The sequence below is a fragment of the Triturus cristatus genome, chromosome 8, assembly GCF_964204655.1.
Source record: "Triturus cristatus chromosome 8, aTriCri1.1, whole genome shotgun sequence".
NCBI lineage: Eukaryota > Metazoa > Chordata > Amphibia > Caudata > Salamandridae > Triturus > Triturus cristatus.
Window position 1 is genome coordinate 1,388,571,780 of NC_140591.1, and position 25,613 is coordinate 1,388,597,392.

Below are 25,613 nucleotides of genomic sequence, written 5' to 3' on the forward strand. Positions count from 1 at the left end.
TGCGATGAGTGTGGAGAACGCATTTTTGGTATGTAGTGGCTTTTATGAGCCAATCGTCCAGATAGGGGAAGACATGGATCTGTTGTCTTCTGAGGTGCGCTGCCACGACTGCTAAGCACTTGGTGAACACTCTGGGTGCTGTTGTTACTCCGAATGGGAGAACTGTAAATTGATAGTGTTGCCCATCTACCACAAATCGTAGATATTTTCTGTGAGCGGGATGCATAGGGATGTGAAAGTATGCGTCCTTGAGGTCTAATGTGGCAAGGAAGTCTCCCTGTTGTAAAAGTGGGAGGACTTGTTGGAGAGTGGTCATATGAAAATGATCCGAATGTATATACTGGTTTAGTAGTCTGAGATCCAGTATGGGCCTTAGTGTTTTGTCCTTTTTGGGAATGAGGAAGTATAGAGAATATACCCCTTTTCCCTGATGTTGAAGGGGGACTGGTTCTATCGCATGTTTTTGTAACAGGGATTGAACTTCTTGTTTGAGGAGAGAGAGATGATGTGAGGACATTGGGCGTTGTTTGGGCGGTATGTTTGGGGGGGATTGTATGAGTTCGAGGCAGTAGCCAGACTGGATAATTTGTCTTACCCATCTGTCTGTGGTGATGGAAGTCCAGACAGGTAGGAATTGTTGGAGTCGCCCCCCGACCGGAGTGGAATGGTCTGGGGGGAGTGGTGGCAAGTCACTGTTTGGTGGCTGGGGAGGTGCGGGTGTTGTTGTTGTTGCCCCGCCCTCGGCCTTTGTTATTGTTTCCCCTATAACCTCCCCGGAAATAACCTCTGTTAGGGGATGTTTGTCCAGAATTTTTAAAGGTGGACGTGGTCTCAGTTGATGTGTTTTTGGAGCCTCCTCTATAAAAGGAGCGACGAAAGGAACCCCGGTTTTGAGGAGACTGCAGTGCTCCCATAGACTTGGCAGTTTCATTATCCTTCTTCATTTTTTCTAATGCAGTATCCACTGCAGGGCCAAATAACTGCTCTTGGTTGAAAGGTTGAGCCAGAATTGCGGTTTGAACCTCCGGTTTAAAACCGGAAATACGGAGCCAGGCATGTCGTCTGAGTAAGACGCTAGTATTGACCGCCCTAGAAGCAGTGTCTGCCGCATCTAAGGCGCATTTAATGGAGGCATTAGATATTAATTTGCCTTCTTGAATGAGGTCAGTGGCCTGGGACTTAAAGGGTTCAGGCAGATGTTGCATAAGGTCCTCAAGTTGGTCATAATGTGCCCTGTCATACCGAGCTAACAGGGCCTGGGTATTGGCAATACGCCAGTGGTTCACCGCCTGTGCGGCAACTCGTTTGCCTGAGGCCTCTAAAAGCTTAGACTCCTTGTCTGGGGGGGGCGTTTCTCCAGTTGTCTGTGAGTTAACGCGCTTCCTGGCATTTGATACGACCAAGGAGTCTAAAGGGAGCTGGGCTTTAATGTATGCAGGGTCCTGCGGGGCTGGTCGGTACTTTTTTTCGATGCGGGGGTTGAGAACCCTCGCTCGAACAGGGTCTTTAAAGACGTCAGTGGCATGCTTTATAACCCCTTTAATCATGGGAAGTATATGAACAGTTTTTTGTGACTGCTCAAAGGTATCGAGGAGAAAATCCTCCTCAAGGGGGTCCGTGTGCATAGTGACACCATGGAACGTTGCTGCCCTATTTATTAGTTGGCCAAACCCTAGGTGGTCATCAGGAGGGGAGGGCTTGGAGGGGTAGGTAGTGGGGTCAGGCATGTCAGGCATTGGATAAGACCAGTCATCTACCGGTGCTGTGTCTGGAAAAGTAAACGGGTTGGTTGGATCAACAGGATCATTAAATAAATCAGGGTCCGCCCCTCCCCCTAAGTCATCATTATCATCCTGTGGAGGAGGTGAATGATAGGGAGGTGGTAAAGGTAAAGGAGAAACAGGAGGAGGAGGGGGGGACGGGTTAGAAGGTAAAACAGGAGAGGAAGGACGAAGTGGTGAAGTGGCACAGTCCTTTTTCCGTATGGGAGCTGGGGGAGGTGTAGTGTCCAGCTTCCGTTTTTTATATGGGATGGCAGTCACATGTCCAGTGTTAGGATTGATGTAGATCCGCTTTTGAGTAGGATCTGGTCGAAAAAGTTCATCTGGCTCCGAAGGTGGTGGCGGCGACGTCCGCTTCGGGTCTTTATGAGCTGTTTTCGGTGCCGATGATGTTTTCGGTGCCGAAGGGTGTTTCAGGTCCGATGGATTTTTCGGAGCCGATGGATTTTTCGGAGCCGATGGAGTTTTCGGTGCCGATGTATGTTTCGGTGCCGAGGGACTTTTAGGCATCGATGTCGAAGAACGTTTCGGCGCCGGTGGAGACTTCGGTGCCAAGGAACGTTTCGGTGCCGATGGAGATTTCGGTCTTGAAGCCTGTTTCGGTGCCGATAGTGGTTTTTTCGGTGCTGAGGGTGTTAAAGGCACAATCAGATGAGGTTTGCTCGAGCCCGAGCCACCTACAGGCTTAGATGTCTTCGGAGCCGGGCCCGAGGGCGGGGCTTCTGAAGAGGATTTCCGGTCGCGACTGGGCCCAGCTGGCGGAGTCTTGACCAATGCTTTTTTGGATGGGGCAGGGGCAGGGGGGGTGGTACTCACACGCTGCCCTGGAGTGATGAGGTCATCGGAATCGTCGGCCTCGGACACGATCTCGAGATCTTCGGTGTCGTCTTCGGGAACATCTTGAGCAAAGATGTCCTCCGGTTCTGGAGCTGGTTTGGCCATAATATGGCGTCGAGCTCTTCGGTCCCGGAGGGTCTTCTTCGAACGGAAAGCGGCACAAGCTGGACAGGTGGACTCGTTGTGTTCCGGCGACAGGCAGAGGTTACAAACCTCGTGGTGGTCACTGTGGGGGAACTTCGCTCCACACTGGGGGCATTTTTTGAAGGGTGTCCTGTCCATCAGCCGCTTCCGGAACCGGTCCGAGTTGATTTCGAAGTCGATGGAATGAAGATTAAGGAGTTAAATTGATTGCTAGAAGTTTTCTGCTGGAGCGGAAAAAAGTTCATCCGAACCCAATGGCGGAAAAAAACAATCTGACGATGGAGTGGATGCCCATGCGCACTGTTGTCCAGGGGAGGAGTCACCAACCTCGTGACCAAAGGCTTCTTCCGAAGACAACAACAACCTGCAATCATCCGAGCCCAACACCAGATGGCGATCTTATCCTCAGTGTGTGATCTGCAGCTCATATGCCTCGAACATTGTGATAACTATTCTGACCACTCTTGAATGGGACCACTGTTCCTTAAAAATACTTGCCTACCCCTGGTTCCGTCTGACCTTTAGGGTTCTCCTTGTCTCCTTTTTGTCTTGTACCCAGACACTCAGCCTGCAAGGGCAGTGTGTGCGTGTATTAGGGTACAGGACCTCTAAGGGTGGCACAATGAGTGCTGGAGCCCTTCGAGGCCTTCCCTGGTCACAAGGCACTGGGTACCTAGGGTACCATTTACCAGGGGCTGAACCCTTACACACACTGCCCTTGCAGGCTGGGTGTCTGGGTGCAAGACAAAACAAAGTCGACATGGCACACATCCCTATGTGCCATGCCCATCACCTACACTGCCATGGCATACATCAGCCACCCCTCTAGCTGGGTGCCCAGGTCCATTCCTGGGCACTGTAAGTGCAGTGCTGCCATTTAGGAGTACATGGTGCTCAGAGCTCGTCAAACACGAACTCCACAGCACCATAATGGCAACACTGAAGACTGAGAAGTTTGGTATCAAACTTCTCAGCACATTAAACCCACATTGATGCCAGTGTGGGATTTAATGTACCAAGCACCCCAGAGGGCATCTTAGAGATGCCCCCTAAAACCTAACCTACAAACCACGTCTGTTCTGAGGCTGCCTAGGCTGCCACACAGCAGACATGTTGCTGGACCCCTGGGTAGGAGAGCCCCTGCTCTCCTGGGCCTGCAACAATGCACATCCTGGGTGAGGTGCTAAATCTCCTCCCCCAGGATGGGCAAGGGGAAGCTTCAAAGGCATGCCGCCTCTGTAAGCTTCCCCAGGCCACTGCAACCCCCCACTCTGACGGGAAGCTTGGCCGGAAACCCCAAATAAGGACAGGGGATGTGCAATTTGTCTGCTTTAGTTCTGGCCCAAAATAAATTTCTAAGATCAATTGTGGGCCTCCCACGTTCATCTCCACGAATTCCCCTTTTGTTTGATCTTGGTTGCAATCCGATTGAGGATATTGCACGGTTTAGAATGTTGTCCTTCTGGAGAAGGCTATGGTCTACTCCCGAACTGCACCAATTTGCAAAGGCTCTGTCTGAAGTAAGGGGGTTGGACCATTCAAACAAGATCACATGGCTAAAAACTATCAAAACCCTACTTATTGATATGGGGATGAGGGATTTGTGGGAATCTCCGGAGGCGGCTGTCGTTCCATCAAAAGCGGAATTTAGAGTAGCATACTGGAGCTTAATAAAGTTCAGGAGATACACTACTCTAGTATGCTCTCCACTGACTAGAGATTTCTGGGATTTAAAAGATGAACCATCCTTAGAATCTTATTGGGACCTAATTACAAAACCTAGAGACCGTAGGTTGTACCATCAGTTTCGGGTAGGAACACTCCCACTTAGGGAATTTACCAGCAAATGGAAAACTGGTAAGGGAGACAGGTGTCCATTTTGCACTAACAGCATAGAAAGTGTTAACCACCTTCTTTATGTTTGCCCTGCTTATCATTCAGCTAGGAGCGCGTGGCTTAAACCCCTGAGTAGAACTCTTGGCACGACCTCTGCCCTGATTGCCAAAAGGTTATTGAAAAATGGCGATAATGAAATAACTATTATAGGGGTAGCCAAATTCCTTAGCTGGTCTTGGGCTATTCGTGAAAGAAATGGTGGACTATAGTAGCTTGCTGTTTTTATGTTTTTTAGAGGTAATTTTAATGGCCATTTAAATTTTTTTTTAAAGTGTTGTATTAGCTGTGTAAGACTTTTAAACTTTATGATAATTAATTATGGTCATGGTAAATTCCCATTCTTTTAGCTGTACATTTCTTTAGAAAGTTTTATAGAGCGCGAACAAGATCCTTGCGGATATCAGAGCGCTTTACATAACAGCAGCCTGTAAGAGGAACAAAAAAAAACAGAGATAAGCAAGTGAACAAACATATAAAAACCATGATGAGGGCAAATATAGTGGTATAGAGGAATTACAACATGGTGCTGTCACATAAGACAGGAACTAGCGAACTCAGTTCTGAAGGGAAAGCGCTCAAGTAAATTTTGCCATGAGAAGCGCTTTGACTTCTTTTTTGAAAGCGGCGGAGGAGGCATTCCGTCTGGTTTCGGGGGGAAGAGTGTTCCAAATTGTGGGCGCCATCCCAGAGAAGGATCGATTATAGGTTTTCTTTTTGTTGAACCTTTGAGGTTTCAGTAAAAGGTTTTCGGCACTCCTGGAAGTCCGTAGACCACCAGAGATTGTCAGTTTCTGCGCGAGGTAACTGGGAGAGTTGTGGTGTAAGGCTTTATGAGTCATGCACGCCACTTTTAGGTGGATTCTAGCTTCAAATGGAAGCCAATTCAAGGATTTTAAATCAGGGGTAATGTGTGCAGTTCTTTTCGAGCCAGTGATGAGTCTTGCCGCAGCGTTGATAGACGCTCTTAAGGGTGCTGTTGCGGCTTTTGGTAGTCCACACAATGAGACGCTTCCGTAATCCACACAAGGGAGAACTAGCGCTTGTACTGCCAACTTGAGGTCCTCGATTGGCAGGAAGGGTTTCAGCTTCCTTAGGGTACTTATCTGGAAATTAGCTCTCTTTGTGGCGTTACTGATGTGTTTTTGCATCATGAGATTGTTGTCGAGAGTGATCCCCAAGGATTTTGCAGAATCCACGATAGTTGGTTGTACGTTGAACGCGGAGAGTTGTTTGATCAGGTCATGCATTAGAGGGATCTTGGCCGGTGGTGCTATGAGGAGGAATTCTGTTTTTAATGCGTTGAGTTTGAGATGATTTTCTGATAACCAAGACTGGGTGATCATGAGTGTGGAGTTGAGCAAATTAATGTCCTCTATGGAGTTGATCTTGAGGTATAGTTGTGTGTCGTCTGCATACATATGAAATTGAACATTGGATGTTTGCAGGATTTCAGTGAGCGGTTCCATGAACAGGTTGAATAAGGACGGTGAGAGTGCGGACCCTTGCGGCACCCCAAGAGATACAGGGGAGGCATTGGAGAGCGCGTTGTTAACCTTGAATTTTTGTGAACGGTTATGCAGGAAGGATGTAAACCATTTTAGCACTGTGCCAGACAGACCCATCCTATGCTCCAGGAGATCTAATAGTTTCTGGTGTTTGACCGTATCAAAGGCTGATGAGAGGTCTAGTAAGATGAGTAAGCACGAACCATTCTGGTCAAGGATTTGTAGCGCATCATCAAGAATGTGTGTCATGGCCGATTCAGTGCTGTGACCCGCTCTGAAGCCTGATTGGTGTTTATTTAGTAGGTTGAAGTGATCTATGTGATTGGTCAGTTGTCCGTTTACACATTTTTCCAGCAATTTGGCCAAAGCGGGGATATTGGAAATGGGACGGTAGTTGTTGAGGTCAGAGGGGTCCGCAGTGAGTTTCTTTAGGATAGGTGAGACTTGGCCTACTTTGAGGGAGTCCGGGATGCAGCCTTGTTGGAGTGAGCTGTTAATGATTTTGGTCCAGAGTGGAAGGAGCCACAGTGAAAGGGCTTTGACTGCATTAGCCGGGAGGGGGTCAGTGAAATGATTGGCCGGTTTCAGGTTGTTGAGAATCATGCCTAGGTCGTCTTCAGTGTACGTCTCAAAGGAAGACCAGGCTGCCTTGTTTTTGGGGCAGGCCTTAGGGGGGGAAAGGCATGGGATGGGTGTAAATAACGAGGTGATAACCATATGAGGAGCAGTGTGTAGTGGGCTGTCATTAAGGAGGTCCTTTATGAGGTTGTCGGTCTTCAGATTGAAGAAGGTGGAGAATTCTTGACAGTTAGGTTGTGGGCGATCTAGGTCTCGGGCCCGTTGGGGAGCTTCCTTGGATTGATTTTTGACAAGTTCGAAGAGCTTTTTTGGCCGGTTTTTAGCTTGGTCAAGTTGGTGTCTGAAGAAGTCAGCTTTAGTGCGTTTAATTTTTTTGTAGTATGCATTTCTCTTTTTCCTAAGGAGTTTGAGGTGGAGAGCCGATGGGACTGCTCTCCAGTTGCGTTCTGAGGATCTGAGGGCTCTTCGATCTTCATTAAGTAGAGCGTTGTACCAGGGCTTGGAATCTTTAATGGGAGCTCTCTTAAGTTGCAGTGGGGCGGCCTCATTTATTATCGAGGTCATGGCGTCGAGATAGTGATTCGTGAGAACATGGACGTCAGAGGTGTTTACAGGGGGCTGGAGCAGGTTATAGCTGGAGGCGGGTAGTGAGTTGGGGTTGATTTTTTTCAAGTCTCGTTTCCAGATCTTTGGTTTTGTGGGTTGCGATGAGTTGAGTTTAAAGGTTTCTTTGATGTGAAAGGCAATAATGTGATGGTCAGACCAGTCGCATGGGTGGATCGAGTCCACCTGGATGACGTCAGCTTTGGAGATAATGAGATCAAGGGCTGATCCTTTAATGTGAGTAGGACTACTGCAGGATTGGGTGAAGGCTAGATCATCCAGGAAGTTTTTGAAACTTGACCCCTGAGTCATTAATGTCATTCCAATGGAGATTGAAGTCGCCTAGGAATATTTGGGTAATTTGCCGCCCGTTGTTAGAGGAGATCAAATCCATGAGGTGTTCGATGAAAAGGAGATTGTCTCCCGGGGGATGGTAGATGATGTGGAATGAGCAAACAGGTTTGCCTTTGCAGCAAATGTTTAGGCATAAGTATTCGCAAGATGTGAAAAATGGCGAAATGGCTCTGTTTATGGTGATGCTGCTGCGATGTATACAAGCTATGCCGCCCCCTATCTGTTATAGTGGTGTGGATGAATCTGTTAGCCAGGTTTCCGTAAGAAATAGGATGTCAAGCTCCTGGGAGATGATGAGGTCAGCTATGTCGGCAGCATGTCTGGAGGCTGATTGGCAGTTAAGAAGAGTGCATTTCAGATGGGGTGCAGAGAGGGAAGAAGAGGGATCTGGAGGTACAAGGATTCTTCTAAGGTTATTAGCACATACTCCTCTGTTGTGTGTGGCGGGTCTGCGAGGGTTGAGGGGGATAGTCGGGATGGTAGTCTGAGAGGATGGAAGGGAGTTGGGGGGGGGGGGGTCGTAAGAGTGCAGAAGAGAGAGGAGATCGCTCTCCGAGAGTAAATTGGTGGTGCGCATCGGGCGTGTACGAGTGTTGTGGGAGGGAACTGTTTTCCAACATGGAGGGGGCATTTTAGAGGCAGGTGGAATGGGGTCCAAGTGCCCGTGTGACTTACATGACTTAGATGGTGTGAAGCGCTGTGAATGTCTCGACAGCATCATCTTGAACGAATGTAACTCCACTTTAATTTGGTGCAAGGTGATCATAATTTCGTCTATTTTGGGGTCTGATGCGGATGAGTGAGATGTAGGGGGGTGTGTTGTGTCAGTCGGAGGCCGAGTGGGGGGTTGTAGGGTTGTGGATGCTGCCAGTTGTACAGGAATGAGGAAAGGATGGAAGGTGGTTTGTTCAGAAAGGAGCGTAGTAGCCAAAAGGGAGGGGGGGGGGGGGGGGAGGTGAGACATTATCACGCAGTCTCTGTGGAGGGGGGGGGGGGGGGGGGGGGGGGGACAACGTTGAGGGGAGTAGGTGTCAGGTGAGGCCGGGTCATGCGATAGGGAGGTGGCTGAAGGGAACGAGTCAGAGGGATAAAGATTGTATGGGGGAAGAGGAGCGGAGGGCTCCAGAGGAATGGATTCCTCCTCTGAGAGGGGCACATAGGTTGGAGCAGTCGTGCTGGGCCGTAGGGTTAGTGGGTCAGGTGCAGTGTCGGGGGGGGGGTATGGAGAGGAGGGGTGCTCGTGGGGGAGGGAGAGCTATAAGGCGATGGTGTTGGAGGTGGCTGGGGAGTAAGTGGGGTAGGGGAGATAGAGGCACCAGGTGTTGAGGGTGAGGTTAAGTGCTGAGTGTGGGAGAGGGGGGTAGGTTGAGTGGGGGAAGGACTGGAACCAGGCGGAGATAGTGAGAGGTTATAAGTAGGGATGGGGGGGTTAATCCAGTCTGAGTTGCCACGGTCGGGGGGAGGAGAGGGCAGCTGTGATATAGACACACGGTTTTTAATGGTGGGGAAGATAGTATCTAAGAGTTTTAGATTATGATCCGAGGCCTGAATGAGGATGGTGCCGTTATTGTAGATAGTGATGGACGCTGTCGCATGAAATAGTTGGGAGGGGGAAATAACGAAGGCAGTCCCATGTGCGGTTTTCCTAGTAGAGGAGATCGTGAGAGAGGCTAGGAATGCTTTTCTCCATTGGACTCTTCTCTTAGTGTGGAAAATGAGATCTGTGGTAGTGATTCCAGTTCGAGGTGAGAAATAAGGGTCCGCGAAGAGCGTTTCAGGGTGAAGTTTAATAAAATTATGTTTGAAGCGCTTGGAAGATTGTTTAGAAAGGTTAGGGGGATAGATGATACTGTAGGTGTGTGTGCCTGCATGCTCCATGACGTCCACCCCAGTGGAGTGATGTACGTAGAGGAGGGGAGAGGCGTGAACGCAGAGGGGAGGTCAAAAGAGGCCAAGGAGAGGTTTTTTTTAAATTTTATTTTTTTATATATGGGATGGGGAGGACAGAGTGTGAGAGGTAAAGAGACGTGTAGCACTAAAAGGAACAATGGTCGGGGGAGGGGGGATCGGAAGTAGGTGAGATAGAGGGAATAGAGCCCTTGAAGAGGGGCATGTAAAGCAAGAGGGGTACTAGTTGAGAGATTGTGTATGTGTCGCAAGAGTATTTGGAAGAACCTGCTGGGAGTGGTTGTCAGAGAAGTAAGGCCAGAGCTGGCTCTGTGATGTGGAAGTTTAGATACTCAAAGGGTGACAGACAGGTCAGTGGTAAAGATTGAGATAACTAATAGGAAAGCCATTCCAAGATGGCTGACAAAAAGACCAGTGATAATTAGGGTTCCAGAGAGTTGTCCTATCACTCTTTTCGTGATCCTGACTCTCGGTTTAAAGTCCTCTGTCTATAATCATAGACAGATGTAGAAACCGTGTGGTCGTTGTTTAAATTATTAGTTTAACAATTTATTTTTATTTATTTTTTCTTTCTTGCGGTACGAGGCGGAGGAAATACCTGCGTTTGTATCGACACCATGAAGCACATCCGTGTGTCACCAAGCCGCATCCATCCTCGCAAAAGCGGAGCTGCCTCCGGTGCTGTGTTCCAACCCAGTCGAATTTTCGGAGACCTGCCGATGCCGCCGCGGGACTGCCTCCGGTCTTGGCGTCAGACTTGGGGGCTCCACACAGCCAGAGACGATGTGGGTGCGAGCTAAGTCGTCGTCCCGGAGGGTCGTCACCAGCGAGCAAGCTGCACCGCCCCGCTCCTGACCCGGGGGGCTCCAGCCGATGCGACTCTCCGGTAAGGAAATCCTGGGTTTGTCTCTGTGATGATGCGGCTCTCTCCAGTTGTGATGCGGCAAGGGCTGGCGAGGGCTAATGCAGGGATATATTGTCCGTTACGATCCCCAGCCTACGGAGCTCCATTCCCGGGCTCCTCTCCGGTCGCCATCTTGTTAGATGAATAATCGTAATAAAGACTTTTTTGATTGATTGATTGGGGGATGTGCCAACCTGCCAACCCCACCCCTCAGGTGGGGGAGGCGAGGTGAAGCACATCTCCGGGCTCTCGCCATCTTGAAGATGGGAAGCCCTACCCTATCAGGACTAGGCTACTGCCCCCCTCCCCCAGGAGAGAGGCAGGATAGGGGGTGTACCCACCCCAGGACAGGGACCCATTGGTCCCTACCCTTCACCTACCTTTAACGTCCCTAAATTTAGTATTTAGGGGCAACCTGAAACTTCCTTCCCCAGATTACAGATTCCGAAATCCGAAGAGCTAGAAGAAAGAAGACCTGCCCTGCAGCTGCTAAGAAGAGAAAGACACCAACTGCTTTCATCCCAGCCCTACCGGCCTGTCGACCCTCGAACCTGCTCCAACCCGACATCTCTTGTGGCCAGCAACCTCACAAACCCCGGAGGACCTGGATACCTTTTGACACTAAACCCCTGGGACTCCCATGAGTAGAGGCTCTACTCAAAATCTACTTCTAATCCCTGGCAGCAGACCGGAACCACAAACCCAGCGCACTGCACCAGCCAAGCCTGGCCTGTGCCAGTCAACAAAGACCACGAGGACGACTCCACGGCGCCTATGATCCTGAGTCCGGCTCCCAAGGACCTCACTCGACACTCCTGAAGAAGCCTGCAGCCTCAGAACATGGTGTCCCCCCAACCGCGATCAACAGAGGGTAAGATTTCCCGACACCAAAAGGCACCCCTGCACCCGGCGCCACGCGGCCCCTTGTGCCCAATCCCGGGGTACCTACCTATCCTCCAACTACCCAACTTACCTCTCGAAGTGGTGGTGGCATCTGAAGAATCCTCGTCCCCGAGCTTGCAGTCTTTTTCTAAACCGGAAATTTCCCAGTGAAATCAATAGAGCGCCCGAAGGCTCAAAAGCACCCTGCACCCAGCCACCCGAGTGCAACCTCTACACCCATCTACTTCCCCACTTGCCCCGAGTAAGTGACCAGGAGCCCAGCTCCCACAGCCGCGTGGCCTGCTAGTCAACAGCCACCAACCAAGGCCCTCATAGGATAACATTGGGCCTAACTCTCTCTGCACCCGGCCGCCTTTGTGCCGCTGAGGGTGAACCAACTGTACCTACCTGACCCTGGGAACCCCCCCCCCCCCCGCGAGTCTATGCCCAGAACCTTAAATCTGCCAGTCAAGTACTTACCTCTAAACCGATAACTCAATTTTCTCCATAGACTGGCTTTTCCTGAAATTTCTTCTAAGTGTGGACTTTTCAAATCTTAAAATATTCCCCAAAAATCAGCCGAGTAACGAAAACGAAAATACTCACCTGCTCTTAGGTGAGCTCCCAGAGCTGGATCTTGGTGCCCAGCACTGACTCTGAAAAATACTTACAACTGTACTTACCAGTAACCCAATTTTCTCCCATAGGAAATCATTGACTGTTTTTCTGTGAAATTTCTTCTAAGTGTCAATTTCTGCAATCTTTAAATATTCCTTAAAAATCGTATAATATCTGAAAACGTAACTACTTACCTGTTTTGGATAAAGGTCCCAGTACTGAGACTAGGCACCCAGTACTGGATTACAAAAGTAACGAGAACATACTATACCTGCAACTTGAATTTTCTGCCATAGGGAATCATTGACTGTTTTCTATGAAATATTTCCAAGTGTCAACTTTTAAAATAGCAAAATATTGTCTAAAAATCATCACAGTAATTAAGTCGACTTTTATCACTTGATTCCAAGTACTGCCCCAGGACTGAATCTAGGATCCAGTCCTGGAATTCCAAAAGTAATCTGTGGCAAATAACTTGAAACTGCCATAGAACTCAATGCATTATTGTGTTTAGAATGGTGTTGCCTAATGCAACCACGTGTAACTTTCTACAAAAGTCAATTGCATATTGCAAAAGTATTTATATAAAGCATCTCATTCTGAGAAAGTATATTTTGATACCTATTGTTGGTTCTAAAATAAAACAAGCATTTTTTTTTATATATAAACCATTGGCCTAGAGTTCAGTTATTGAGTGTGTGAGACCATTTGCTGGCTGAGTGTGTGCAACACATGCTTTACACTGTCCTCTGATACTGCCTTACTGCTCGACCAAGCTACCACTTTAGAGAGTAAAGTTATATCTAACTTTAGCCTCTGCCAAACCTCTGGGGACTGTGGACTCTGTACACCCTGTACCTATTTGGGAACAGTATATACAGAGCCATTTTCTCACAGGAGGGAGGAGCCCTTTTAGACTATCTGCAAAACTCACCTGTCTGACGTGATGTTGCGCCAGTGGGGAAGGTGATGGCGGATCCTGCCACCCACCAGCTAGTGGTAGCCCTGAAAAGTCAGACTAGGAAGGTTTGGACGTTGCTGCGGGTAGGGGTTGGCATTGGTGGACTGGCCCGCCCACTGGTCCACGGATCCACGACGTTGGGTCCCACGGATCCACGACGCTGGGTCCCACATCACTGGCCACGCAGAGGCTGTGTAGCATGCGCAGGCCTGTGGCTCTGGTTGGAGCGTGGTGGGGCACGGATTTCAAGGCGCTGGGGGACATTGTGGAAATTAAGTGAGCTATTGCCCAGAGTCACATGGAGCTGAGCTGCCGCCGGGGATTTCACCGTGAGCCCTGTGCTCTGCAGTCAGGTGCTCTGGCCGCTGCACCACACCTCTCCACCTCAGAGAGGCATGGCACCTCAGGGCTACTGACATTGAACTTGTTCTACCCAGGGAGTCGGCGTTATCCAGCCCGCACCGGATGACGAACTTTGCTGAGTCTCTACCCTCTGAGACAGCGCGGGTGAGCACGGCCCGGGCCTCCTCCAGGTACTGCGGCAGCACTTGAGCAACCATCTCCCACACAGTATGTGTAATGGCCCAAGAGACATGCGGTGTTTACCGACCGCAGTCCTAAGCTGGCGGAAGAAAACATCTTCCCAAAATGGCCCAGTTTCTTGGAATTCCTACCTGGGTGAGCAGTAGGGAACGTGCCCTTTGGACCACCAAGCTCTCGGGGTAGGATGTTGGGAGAGGAAAAGTGGGTCGCCCAGGGCCGGGCGGTGGCGTCGGGCAATCGTCCTATTCACAGGTGCCCCTGTGCTGGGCTTGGACCAAGTGCCCAGAAGGATATCAGTGAGGGCCTCATTAAAAGGCAGCAGGGGCTCCAAAGAGGCTGCTGCCGGCTGAAGCACCTCAGTCAGAAGGTTCGTCCTGACTGCCACTGCAGGAAGCTCAAGGCCCAAGGCTTCGGCCGCCCTACGCAACAAAACAGTGTAGGAGGCGCCATCCTCCGTAGCCACAGTAGGGGGAGAAAGCATATCAAGGTCTGGTGAGATATCCAGACCACTGGCCTCAATCAACTCCTCTCGCCAGTACGGCTCCTCAAGTTGGTCTGCTAGAGGGTCACCAAACCCCTCCCAGTCCTCCTCACCCTCCTCTGGCTGCCAGTCAGGGCGGTAGGGAACGCCAGTAAAGAGCAGTGGTACAAAAGTTCTGGTCGACTCCGGTCCGGCTCAGTGTCCATGTTGGGAGTGAGGCTGTGGGTCGATGACAGTTGGGGACAGAACCGGTGTAAGGGTCGTCGTCACTGGAATCAGCACCGAGGAAGGCACCATGAGATCGACCTGCACCGATCCGGATCCAGGCCTGGATCCTCGGGGGCCCTCTGGCGCCTTCAGCTTAGGCCGCTGGCCTCGAAGGCCGAGGAGCCCTAGCCGAGTCTGCCGGGCCCGAAGGCACGCCGGCAGAGTCGGGCTGCCCGAAGATGCTATGCAGCGCTTCGTAGAAAGCTCCAAGATGGGCGAGGACGCTCCGGCAACCGGAAAGGTAGGGAAGCGGCGAGTCGTCCCAGAAGCTGGCTACGAAGGCGGAGCAGGAAAGCGGCGACGCTCCGGTTCCCACATCGCGTCAGCTGACGGAGGGGGAGAAGACAAAGAGCGATGATGCTTCTTCGCCTTCTTCTTGTGCTTCGACTTACCCAAGGAGTGCGAAGACTTCAATGACGCAGAGACTGGAGGTTCGAGGCGTGACAGTCTGAGCACGACTTTGGATCGTGGTCGCGCTCCAGGCACCAGAAGCACATGAAGTGCAGATCAGTGACAGACGTCAGCTTGTGACAGGAGTCACAAGGCTTGAAGCCGGTCCGACAATGGGACATCCCTATGTATACCAGGAGTCAAAGGACTCGAAAAAGACATTGAAAAAGCTTTAGTCAAAAATTGACTAAGGGGCACGCTCTCTCTGTATCTGGGCTGGATGGCGTGGAAAAAGAAAACTGACGTCAGCGCGGAGGAGCAGGATCTAAGTAGACACTGCAACGTCATCCCGGCGACCACGATGCCGAAAGCAGTCGACCGACGCCACCTACCAACGAGCAGGGTTACTGCGAAGAACAAATATCACAGGATCCAGTTTGACGCCTGGGGGTAAGTCTAAGGTAAGGAATCTAGAACTACGATCTCTTTCAGATAGAAACCAAGTAATGCCAGTGCACATAGGTGGCACCAATATATGGATCTTCATCATTTTCAGCAGCGGGATAAAGATGCCAGAGGGCGCTATCTACCGGGTCGCAGGAGTTTGACCGTACAAATTTTCACATGCAGTCAGGGGCCTGAAGGATTTTCCAAGGGAGACGAATCCTGCCTTAGAAGTATCAATCATAAAATGTGTGAATGACAGCTGCAGGAGATTAAACGCACTACTGGATGCACATGGAAAATTAAGGTATATAAATGCTAATTGTCTTGCTGGGGTGTCCATGAATTCGGAATATTTGAGATGATTTTCTGTTTCATGCATTTAGATTGGCAGCTGTACCTACACTGGATGTTCCAAGCTAATGACGCTGTGATCATAGTGCTTCACTGACAAGAGGTGCAAACAGATGTAATGTTTTGAGGACATTTTAACTTCCATTTCAGTGTATATCTGATAAGGATGCAAATGGTACTTAACAGGGTTGTTTTGCATTATGCGTGAATGATTGTACCACTGAGTACATGTACTGCAGAATAAAAAGGTCCGAATGGTTGGGGCTATTGATTTGGTTGAGTTTGCTTTCAGTATATTTTTAGAGCTATTCACAAGTGTTGTGGCACAGCAGAGTGTAATTGTATAGTGTTCATTTTAGACCAGATCTGATGTGTTAGCGGCAGGATTGTTTCAACTCAGTAGGCAAGTTTCGGGTGTTCACTGTATTTTTATGTCTGCATAATCATTAAACTTGGATACTGGGGTAAAGGATAATAGAATGTTTGCAGAATGTTGCCACCTTATGTGGTGGAGAGGAGTTAAAATTGGAAGCTGGTATTGTTTCTTCTTGATAGCAATGAGCGGAGATGTTCTGTAATGCTCTCCCAGCAAGCATAATTCAATCAGTGATCTGTATCTTGGGGCTACCTTATTATTTACTGCATCTGCCAATTTAGAACCAGAGAGAAATACTATAATTGCTCCTGGTGGGGTTTAACCTTTCTATCCCTACCAGAATGATACATAGGAATGTACTCAGGGAATAAACTTTGCCAACTTTAACAGCAAGATCCTGGTTTTAGTGAGCTGCAACCAAGTTAATTAATATATTACCTGGGCGAAGTGTATCACTGTCCAGCAATCCTCCCTGAGAAATACTTTCAAGATGCTCTTTCTTGAATTTATCCCATGGTATGTGGGTAACACCTCGTTCTACATTCCAAAATTCTTTGTATTCAGATTTAACTCCCTTATTCAACGCCCAGGCAATCTAAAAAAAACAAAGAAAGCAGAGAAAACTTTACAGGACCACTTTCTCCAGCTTTGGAATTTTTCATTAAGTCTAACATCTCACTTTAAAATGATACAATGCTAGAGAAGGAAAAGTTACTTACCTGTAATCCTAGTTCTCTTTCAGGGAAATCCTCAAAGTGCTAAGCATTGAATATTGCTGCCTACGTGCGCGGACCCCTGTGCGCATATTATATAAATAAGGAAAATGCTACTTACCAGTATCCATCTGTTCTTGGCATGTAGAGCTGCAGAATATCATACTTTTGCATAAATCGCCATCTGGTATTGGGCTTGGATGCTTGCACTTTGTAATCACGAGATAGGCGACTCCTCCCTTGGGCATCGACTTCATCCTCAGATTGTTTTTCGCCATGATAAGGAAATGATGATGTTTGTAAGAAACAGAAAAGATGTCCATGTGAATGTATCTAAGTAAGATAACACTGGATTCGGGGAGGCGGGTTGGCAAATGATATTCTGCAGCTCTACATGCCAAGGACAGATGCATACTGGTAAGTAACATTTTCCGTTCGAGGCTTATGAGCTGCAGAATTCATACGTTTGCATAGACTGTACAGCAGTGTCTCCCCTAGCGGTGGTCACCTGTATTTGTTGCAGTGGTTTGGAAAAGTGTCTTAAGAACAGCCTGGCCAACAGAAGCCTGTTGCTTCGCCTGCACGTCTACACAATAGTGTTTGGTGAAGGTGTGTGTAGTAGACCATGTCGCTGCTTTACAAATGTCTTGTGGGGGAATGTTCCCTAAGAATGCCATGGAAGCATCTAGTTTGCGTGTTGAGTAAGCTCTAGGGGGAATTGTTAATGTGCGTATTGCCATCTGATAGCATATTTGAATGCATTTGACTATCCACCTGGCAATTCCAGCTTTGGAGATGGGGTTTCCCTTATGAGGAGGAGAGAAAGCTACAAACAGCTGGTTTGTATTTCTAAGAGGTTTAGTCCTGTCAATGTATTAAAGTAAAGCTCTTTTGACGTCAAGTGTATGAAGAGCTCTCTCTGCTACGGAATGTAGGCTTTGGAAAAACACTGGTAACTCTACAGATTGATTATGATGGAAAGCAGAGATCACTTTGGGAAGGAATTTAGGATTTGTTCTAAAAACCACCTTGTTACGATGGATTTGTAAGAATGGTTCTTGTATGGTTAAAGCCTTTATCTCACTTACTCTCCTGAGAGAGGTGATTGCGACAAGGAAAGCTACATTCCATATAAGGAACTGCAGTTCACATTTGTGTAAAGGCTCAAATGGAAGACCCATGAGCCTAGTAAGCTCCACACCGGAGAGGGTGGAAGTGTGGGAGGAATTATCCTTTTAAGGCCTTTCATTAAGGCTTTGATAGTAGGTACTCTAAACAATGACAAATGTTGTCTGTTTGCAGGTAGGCGGCAAGGGCAGCCAGATGTAATCTTATGGATGAGTATGCTATATTACATCTTTTTAGATGCTGCAAATACCAAACGATGTTCTGAATGGAAGCATCTAGAGGGGCAATTTTGTTGTTATTGCAGTAAATGACAAATCGTTTCCATTTGGCGGCATAGCAAGCTCTAGCTTTAGGGCGTCTGCCTTCTTTGATATTGTTCATACAGTCCGGTGGGAGATTAAGTTAACCAAACTCTAGGACTTCAGGAGCCAGATAGCTAGATTCAGTTGTGCTGGATCTGGGTGCCTTCTCTCTCTTCATGGTTCTGCATCAGCAGCTTTGGGGACAGACAGTTTTTGGTGTGAGAGACTGTTGCTTGAGCTTGCGTACTACTAGCAGAATGAGTGGGAGTGGCGGAAAAGCGTACGCAAATCTGCCTGACCCGTTCATCCATATCGCATTGCCCTTGGACAACGGGTGTGGCTACCTGGCAGCGAAGGTTGGGCATTTTGCATTTGCGTATGTGCAGGGGTGGGGAATTTATATCGCCCGACGCCCGAGACACGTTGATTTCTGTCAGGGGCAAGAAGATTTAATGTCTATTTTGTCCCACGGACAACTAGACATTAAATCAAAGTAAACGGGGATGTCTCTACTTGGCCCCGCCCCCACAGCTATCGGCTCGGTGTGTGGCCGGTAGTGTTCCGTCAGATGTAACCTCTCTTCTCATATTGGTTTTAGCTTCTGTATGCAGGCATAGCTTTTGTGTATTACGAGTGCACACAAGAGCAATGGTCTGCCTATGACTGCTCACAAGTCTCTTTTACTTGATTTATTAATGCCATAGCATGCGTGATAGCATGGGATGCCGAATACAGAACGAATGCACAATTTATTTTCCTTGCCGGCTAGGATTTCAAAAACAGCTTTTGTGTTCTCCTAGCAGCTAATGTCTGTGTAGCTAGCGCTGAAAAATTGACCTTTTGCCCTGCAAGCTTACGAAGTAGGGGAAAGAGGCGGTAGAAAGAGAACGAAACTGGTTTGAGCAAGGAGCGGGATCTTTGAGAGCGTAATGTCTGCCAGTATGTATGTATGTTTTTTTTACTAATTCAGGCGCATAGTGTACAAAGGGCTGAGACAGATTCCCAGGCACACACAGAGGTTATCGCAGCTGCCCCAGAGTACTTCACAGGTCTTTAGAAGACCATTTACGTGTTAACGAGGCTTTGTTGTTTCTTCACACCTTCATCTCCACTCTGCCTGTTGCTGGAAGACCCCCCCCCCCGAAATTTGGTTCTAGTTGCGCCTCTGTACTAATTGCCACAATAATATAAGACACAATATAAAATGGGCTGAGGCACAGCAACTCCTGTCTTCTGTCCGTTTTGTTGGACATTTTCTCTTTCTCCTGTGGTGCGGCTGTCCAAAGAAATCGAAAGTGTGGCGACGATTGCTCATGCAGGATAGTGAGTTTGTATTTACAAGCCTTACCTGCGTGGGTAGCACTGGAGAGGGCTGTCAAATCTGGTGTGCAGGCTCCCGTTTGGCTCAGATTCTCTCCTGTTCCAGCCATGGCGGCTCTGCCAGGGTTGAAGCAGTCGGCTGTGCTACAGAGAGAAGTGGAGTTAGACGGTGGCTCCAAGTTCCAAGAGACCCCGATTTGCTGCCAGGAGGGCATAGACCTTCTCATTGAGGTGCTGAAAGGTGAGCTTGTGTTTGGGAGATGCGCTGCCAAGTTTTCAGTGTGCTTAGGCATTACAGTTTCATATTTTCAGGGTATTTATATTTGACATTGTCTTAGTTTGTGTGTAAAATGTAAGAATTATTGTTTTGGCTCTTTTAGCGACACACTTAGCCCAGCATTTTGAAGGCCTTTTGGGTGATGTGGTGCTCATAGCTGCCGATTTTTCATTGAAGTGTGACATTTCCGTAATTTCAGTGTATTTATGAGTGACAGTCTACTGGATCAAACCCATGCTAGATTTTCTGAATTATCATAAAATAAACAAACATACAATTTAATCTCATTGGAACTAATTTGAATAGTCAGTGGAAATTTTGAAAGTCGCCATGGATTCTGGCCTCCCCTCATGGACCTATGCTGGACATCATTACCACCTAATCTCAAACTGCCTTAGAATCCTTCCCCTTCTGCAACATACATTTGTATTTCTTATCCATTTGTAGAATGTCCTTCCTTAGAATAGAAAAAGAAGTGGCTTCTTCCAACCTTTTTGAATATCCGTGGATATCTTTGCAGGCAGTATCTCTGCTACAGTCAGGACCAAGTTAGACACATGTTATTCAAACCTTTCATGTTAGGCACTGCTTGTCAATAGGAAGTGCTTGGGTCTATCTATAGTGGGTGTCTTTATGTCTTTGTAGGGGTAGGTCTTCTGCTTCGGGTTGTGGTCCTGCATGGGGTTGTGAGTCTGTTCATTTAATGATGTATGAGCCTATGCATCTGTAGTGTAGCTATGTTTCTGTGCAATGGGATTGTTTGAGTGTGCAGTGGGTGTGTTTGTCTGTCCAGAAGTGTGTGTTACTGCAGTTGGGTTGTGTGTATGTGCAGTGAGAATGTCAGCGAGGCAAGATGAAAGAGGACGAACCAATTAGGCTGGACGCAGGCCAGACGTCTTGTGACAGACAACACCTCCCCAACTGCACAGAATTTCTCATCCGTTTCTTTTTTACTGCAACTCTGAGGTACTCCACCTTAGTTTTGACTACAGAATATTGTGCTACCAGATTATATAAAAAATATTGAGGGTCAAAATTTTGAGACGATAATTGGTAAGTAAAGATTTACTATTCCTAAATCCAGACACTATTTTGGTCCTCAATATTTTGGCAGCATGATGTTTCTGCAGTAGATATTTCCACATACACCCAACATGGATGGATGTGCAAATATGGTTCAGCTTGCGTTTTGGACCCGTATATCCAAACTACCATACCTTAAGTCAGTTTAGCTTTTCACAATTTTAAAGAATGTCTTAGAGCAGTCGCAACTTGGATGGATGCAAATTGTTTAAAACTAAATTCTGACAAATCAGAATTTAGTTTGTTTACCAAAATGGCCCCTACCACCTTCTATCTGGTGGCATGCTGAGCCTCTCCTAATCATACCAGGTCTGCTAGAAATGTTTGCATTATCTTTGACTCTACCTCCTCTTTTACATCGCAAATTAAACATATTTCATCTGTCTCTTGAAGATGAAAATGATAAAGAAGTTTTTTCATCTGGCTCCTGAAGAGGCTACGAAAACCGCTCATTCTTTAAATACGCCCCATCTGGACTATTTTAACCGTCTCTACCTTGGTCTTCCTGCATATTTGATACACAGACTTCAGCTAATTCAAAATGCAGTGGCACAACAAATCAGGAGAGTTTAGAGGTGCCATTATATCTCACATTTGAGACATCAGCACTTGCTTCCTATGGAATAGCATATCAACTTCAAAGCTCTAACATGGCCTTTCAGAGCTTATCATGGTAAGGCCCCATGTTATCTGCTGAATAGACTGTCTCGGTATACTCAAAGGTGGGCACTTAGATCCAACAATAGTCACCTTCTGCGGATTCCAAGATTTCTGAAGTTTCGTCGTGGCGGCATCCCCTTTACTGTACGCACTGCAAAATTATGGACAGGCTTCCTTTTCTGTTACGGTTAATTGACTCGGTCAGCCTTCAAAAGGCAACTTAAATCCCGGCTATTTGACTCCGTTTAGTTTCTTGTTACTTTGGCCTGCCTTTACCGTCTGCCAGAGCGATGGGACGCTACTTTCGAAGCAGCTGTGCGCTTTAACAAGTGTCATTTGATTGATTTATTGAAGAAAAACTATTGTTGTGTTTCAATACTTCAGGAAAATAACACTTTTCTCATCAATAAAGTAAAGTTTTCACTGTTCAGTTTTATTAAAACAAAAATTCATCAATGGCTTTATGTCATCCCACATTATTGATTTGGGAATAGGTGGGACAAGTTGATCGTCTTACAGGACATGTAGATTTATGTTGCATTTTGTCCCATGGACAAGTAGATTATTTAAAAATTTCCACACCCCTGATGTGGCGAACAGATCTATGTCTGGGTGGCCCCACATCTGGAAAAATGGTTGAAGAGCTTGAGGATAAAGTCCCCATTCGTGTATCTGCTGTGTCTGACGACTTAGCAGATCCGTAATAGGATTGTGCACTGCGGGAAGATGTTCTGCCAGACGATATATGTTTTGTGGAATGGCCCATCTCCATATGCTTTGAGCTAGATGAGACAGCTGCAAAGAATGTGTTCCTCCTGGTTTCTATAGGTAATACATTGCTGTCATATTGTCCGTGCGGACCAGGACAGTCTTATTGAAGAGATGTGCTTGGAATGACTGACGCTAGAAACATTGCCAGTAATACTAGGTGATTGATGTGGAGCATTTTTTGTTGAGTGGCCCACCCGCCCTGAATTGTGTGGTTTAGGAGAAGGGCTCCCAATCCGGTGAGTGATGCATCCGCTGTTAGCACTATCTGTAGAACTGGCTCTAGGAATGGCCGCCCTCTGGAAAGTTTGTGTGTGTTCCACCACTGCAGAAAGCGATGTGTACAGCTGTCCACAAACACCAGATCTGTAAGTTGACCTTGAGCCTGATTCCACGGACATGCTAAGCATTCTTGTAAGGAGCGCATCTGAAGTCTTGCGTGAGGTACTATGAAAATGCAAGAGCCCATCATTCCTATGAGCTGTATAAACACTTGAGCTGGAAGGGAGTGTTGGGGTTGAAATTTTGTGATGAGGGTTTGCATACTGGCTAACCTGGCTGAATTGGGGTATGCTAGAGCTTTGGAAGTGTCCATTGTGGCCCGTAGATACTGATGTAGGTAGGAGGGCTGTAGATGTGACTTAGCGTGGTTTATTGTGAACCCCAAGTGGTGTAGCAGCTGAATTGTTTGGTGAGTTTGATAAACACACTGACTGTGTGACTTGGCTTTTATCAGTCAGTCGTCCAGATATGGAAGGAACGCGTTACTTACCTGTTACCTGTAACCGCTGTTATCCAGTATTGGTATCTTCCATAGATTCGTCGGGATGGGAGTCCCCAGTAAATAAACAAAGCAATGTCTCCGTAGACATATAGAGTCATAGTAACATATCCACGTCCTTATGTAAAAAGGACCAAAGTTTGGCGATTAGCCAATCAGCTAGCACCACCCTCTAGAACCCTCCTGGAAGGAGCTCTAGTCCCTTAGATTTTCGTAAGCACAGTGCTAAGTAGTTGTATCACTGAGAGATCCAAGAGAGCCCTTCCAGGGGAGGTGGGTGGGTAGCATGTGAATCTATGAAAGATACCAATACTGGATAACCGCAGTTACAGGTAAGTAACGCGTTCCTTATCCAGTATTAGGGTATCTTTCATAGATTCACATGCCTGAATCAGAATAGTAAGCAATGGAAAGCACATTTCGCAAGGTACAGCATATAAACATTCACAGATAATCACATATCCTTGTGAAAAATTAGAAGTACCAAGAAGCAATGACATAGCAGAGGCAAAAACCACAGAAGAGAAATGTGCATAACAAGGAAAGGATGGTGGGATGAAAGAAAGGGCTCACCTCTAATGAAATAGATGACGGAGCACTGCTTGACCCACTGCCGCATCCTTCAGAAGTTCCGTATCCAGGCAGTAATGCTTGGTGAATGTATGCGGCGTCTTCCATGTGGCTGCTCTACAAATGTCCACAATGGGCACTCCTGCAAACAGTGCCATGGAAGTAGATATTGCCCTGCCCTTGTGGAATGGGCATGAACTGTTGAGAGTAGTGGACGCCCTGCTTGCTGTTGACAGAAGGTAATGGCTGAAGAGATCCAGCGAGAGATACTTTGTTTGGTTAGTGGTAGCCCTTTTCTAGGCCTACTGTACGCTATGAAGAGTTGGTTAGATTTATGAAATGGTTTCGTTCTGTCTATGTAAAACTTTAGGCAGCGCTTAAGGTCCAAGGAATGCAGGGTTTTCTCTGCCGCTGTCTGTGGATTTGAAAAGAACGAACGCAGCACAATCGGCTCATTAAGATGGAACTGTGAGGGAATTTAGGGATAAACTTCGGATTTGTTGGAAGAATGACCCTATCCTGTTTGAATTGAAGGAAAGGGTCTTGGATTGACACAGCCTGGAGTTCCCACACTCGCCTTGCCGAGCTAAGGGCCAGAAGGAGCGCAGTCTTCCAGGAGAGATACTTAAGATCTGCTCTTTGTATTGGCTCAAACGGGTGTTTCATGAGTTGAGCCAGAACCGTGTTGAGATGCCAAGCCGGAGGTACAGGTTTTACTGGAGGGAATGTTCTAAACAGTCCTTTAAGAAATTGCTTAATAAGCCTATGAGACCACAGAGAAGGACCTGTAGAGGATCTCCTGAAACGCGAGATTGCTGGCAGGTGAACTTTAACGGAGGCATGCGCTAGACCAGATTTTGCCAGATGTAGAAGGTACGGCAATATTTGTTCCGGTGTGGAAGAGAGAGGGTGTATTTTGTTTGATTTGCACCAGATACAAAACCTCTTCCATTTTAATGAAAACGTTCTGTTTGTACTACCTGCTCGGGCCCGAGCTAGAACTTGTCTACAATCAGGAGGAATGTCTAAACCCTGAAACTCTCTGAACTCAGGAGCCAAGCTGATAATTTGAGAGATGCCGGATCCGGATGCTGGACTTGTTGGTTGTGGAGCGTTAGAAGAGATGGAAACGGTTTCAACCTGATCGGCGGTTCCAGGGAGAGAAGGTGAAGCTCTGTAAACCAATGATGGCGTGGCCAAGTTGGAGCTATCAAGATGAGTGTGCAGGGCTCCGCTTTCAACTTCCGGAGAACCCTGGGAATCAGGGGAATTGGCGTAAAGGCGTACGCAAAGACGTTGCACCATGCAATCGAAAATGCATTCCCCAGAGTCCCTTGCTGGGGATGCCAGCTTGCAAAGTGTTGGCATTTGGCGTTCTGTTGGGTAGCGAAGAGGTCCAAAAGAGGGGTGCCCCATCGAGCAAATATGCTGTTGACGACCGGCTGATCCAACTCCCACTCGTGGCATTCCGCCTACCTTCTGCTCAGAGAGTCCGCCAACACGTTGTGGGCGCCTGGAACATACTCTGCTCGGAGAGAGATGTTGTGACTGAGCAGCCAGTTCGAAATATTCTGCGACTCGTGAGAGAGCGTCAGAGAACGAGTCCCACCCTGTTTGTTCAAATAGTGCATTGTCGTGGTATTGTCGGTTCGGACAAGCACTAGGGAGTTTTTGATTCGTGGAAGAAAAGCCACCAGAGTGAGATACACTGCGCGCAGCTCCAGAAGATTTATGTGAAGTGCCTTCTCGGAAGGGGACCACTTTCTGCTTATCTGCAGTTCTTGAAGGAAAGCTCCCCAGCCTTCTAAGGAGGCATCCGTGGTGATATGTGGAGCAGCAGGAAGCAAGAAAGGCAAGCCGTGAGAAAGGTTCAGGTTGCAAGTCCACCACCGTAGAGCCTTTTTGATCGCAGGGGTCACCTGGATGACGTCGAAGGACCCCGTACACTGGACCCATTGATCCGACAATGCTTCCTTAAGAGGCCACATGCGAAGGCGACAGTGCGGAACTAACAGGATGCAAGAAGACATCATCCCGAGTAGGGACTTGAAGAGACGCACTGACAGCGTCTTCTTGGACCTTATACGGAGTGCCAATGAATGAAGTTTGTCTTTGCGTTCCTGTGATGGAAACGCCCTCCTCTGAATGGTTTCTAGGGTAGCACCCAGAAAACGTATGCGCTGG

General features: G+C 47.8%; 1 protein-coding gene across 2 annotated transcripts in view; it reads right to left on the minus strand.

The window, feature by feature from the left end:
* Window positions 1-25,613, minus strand: part of SCAF4 (SR-related CTD associated factor 4) — an 872,346-nt gene that overhangs the window by 341,272 nt on the left and 505,461 nt on the right. For both annotated transcript variants that reach the window (XM_085623106.1, XM_085623105.1), the window contains exon 18: window positions 16,266-16,422. In XM_085623106.1, the coding sequence (XP_085479232.1) occupies window positions 16,266-16,422 (157 nt within the window). The remainder of the gene's footprint in view (window positions 1-16,265; window positions 16,423-25,613) is intronic.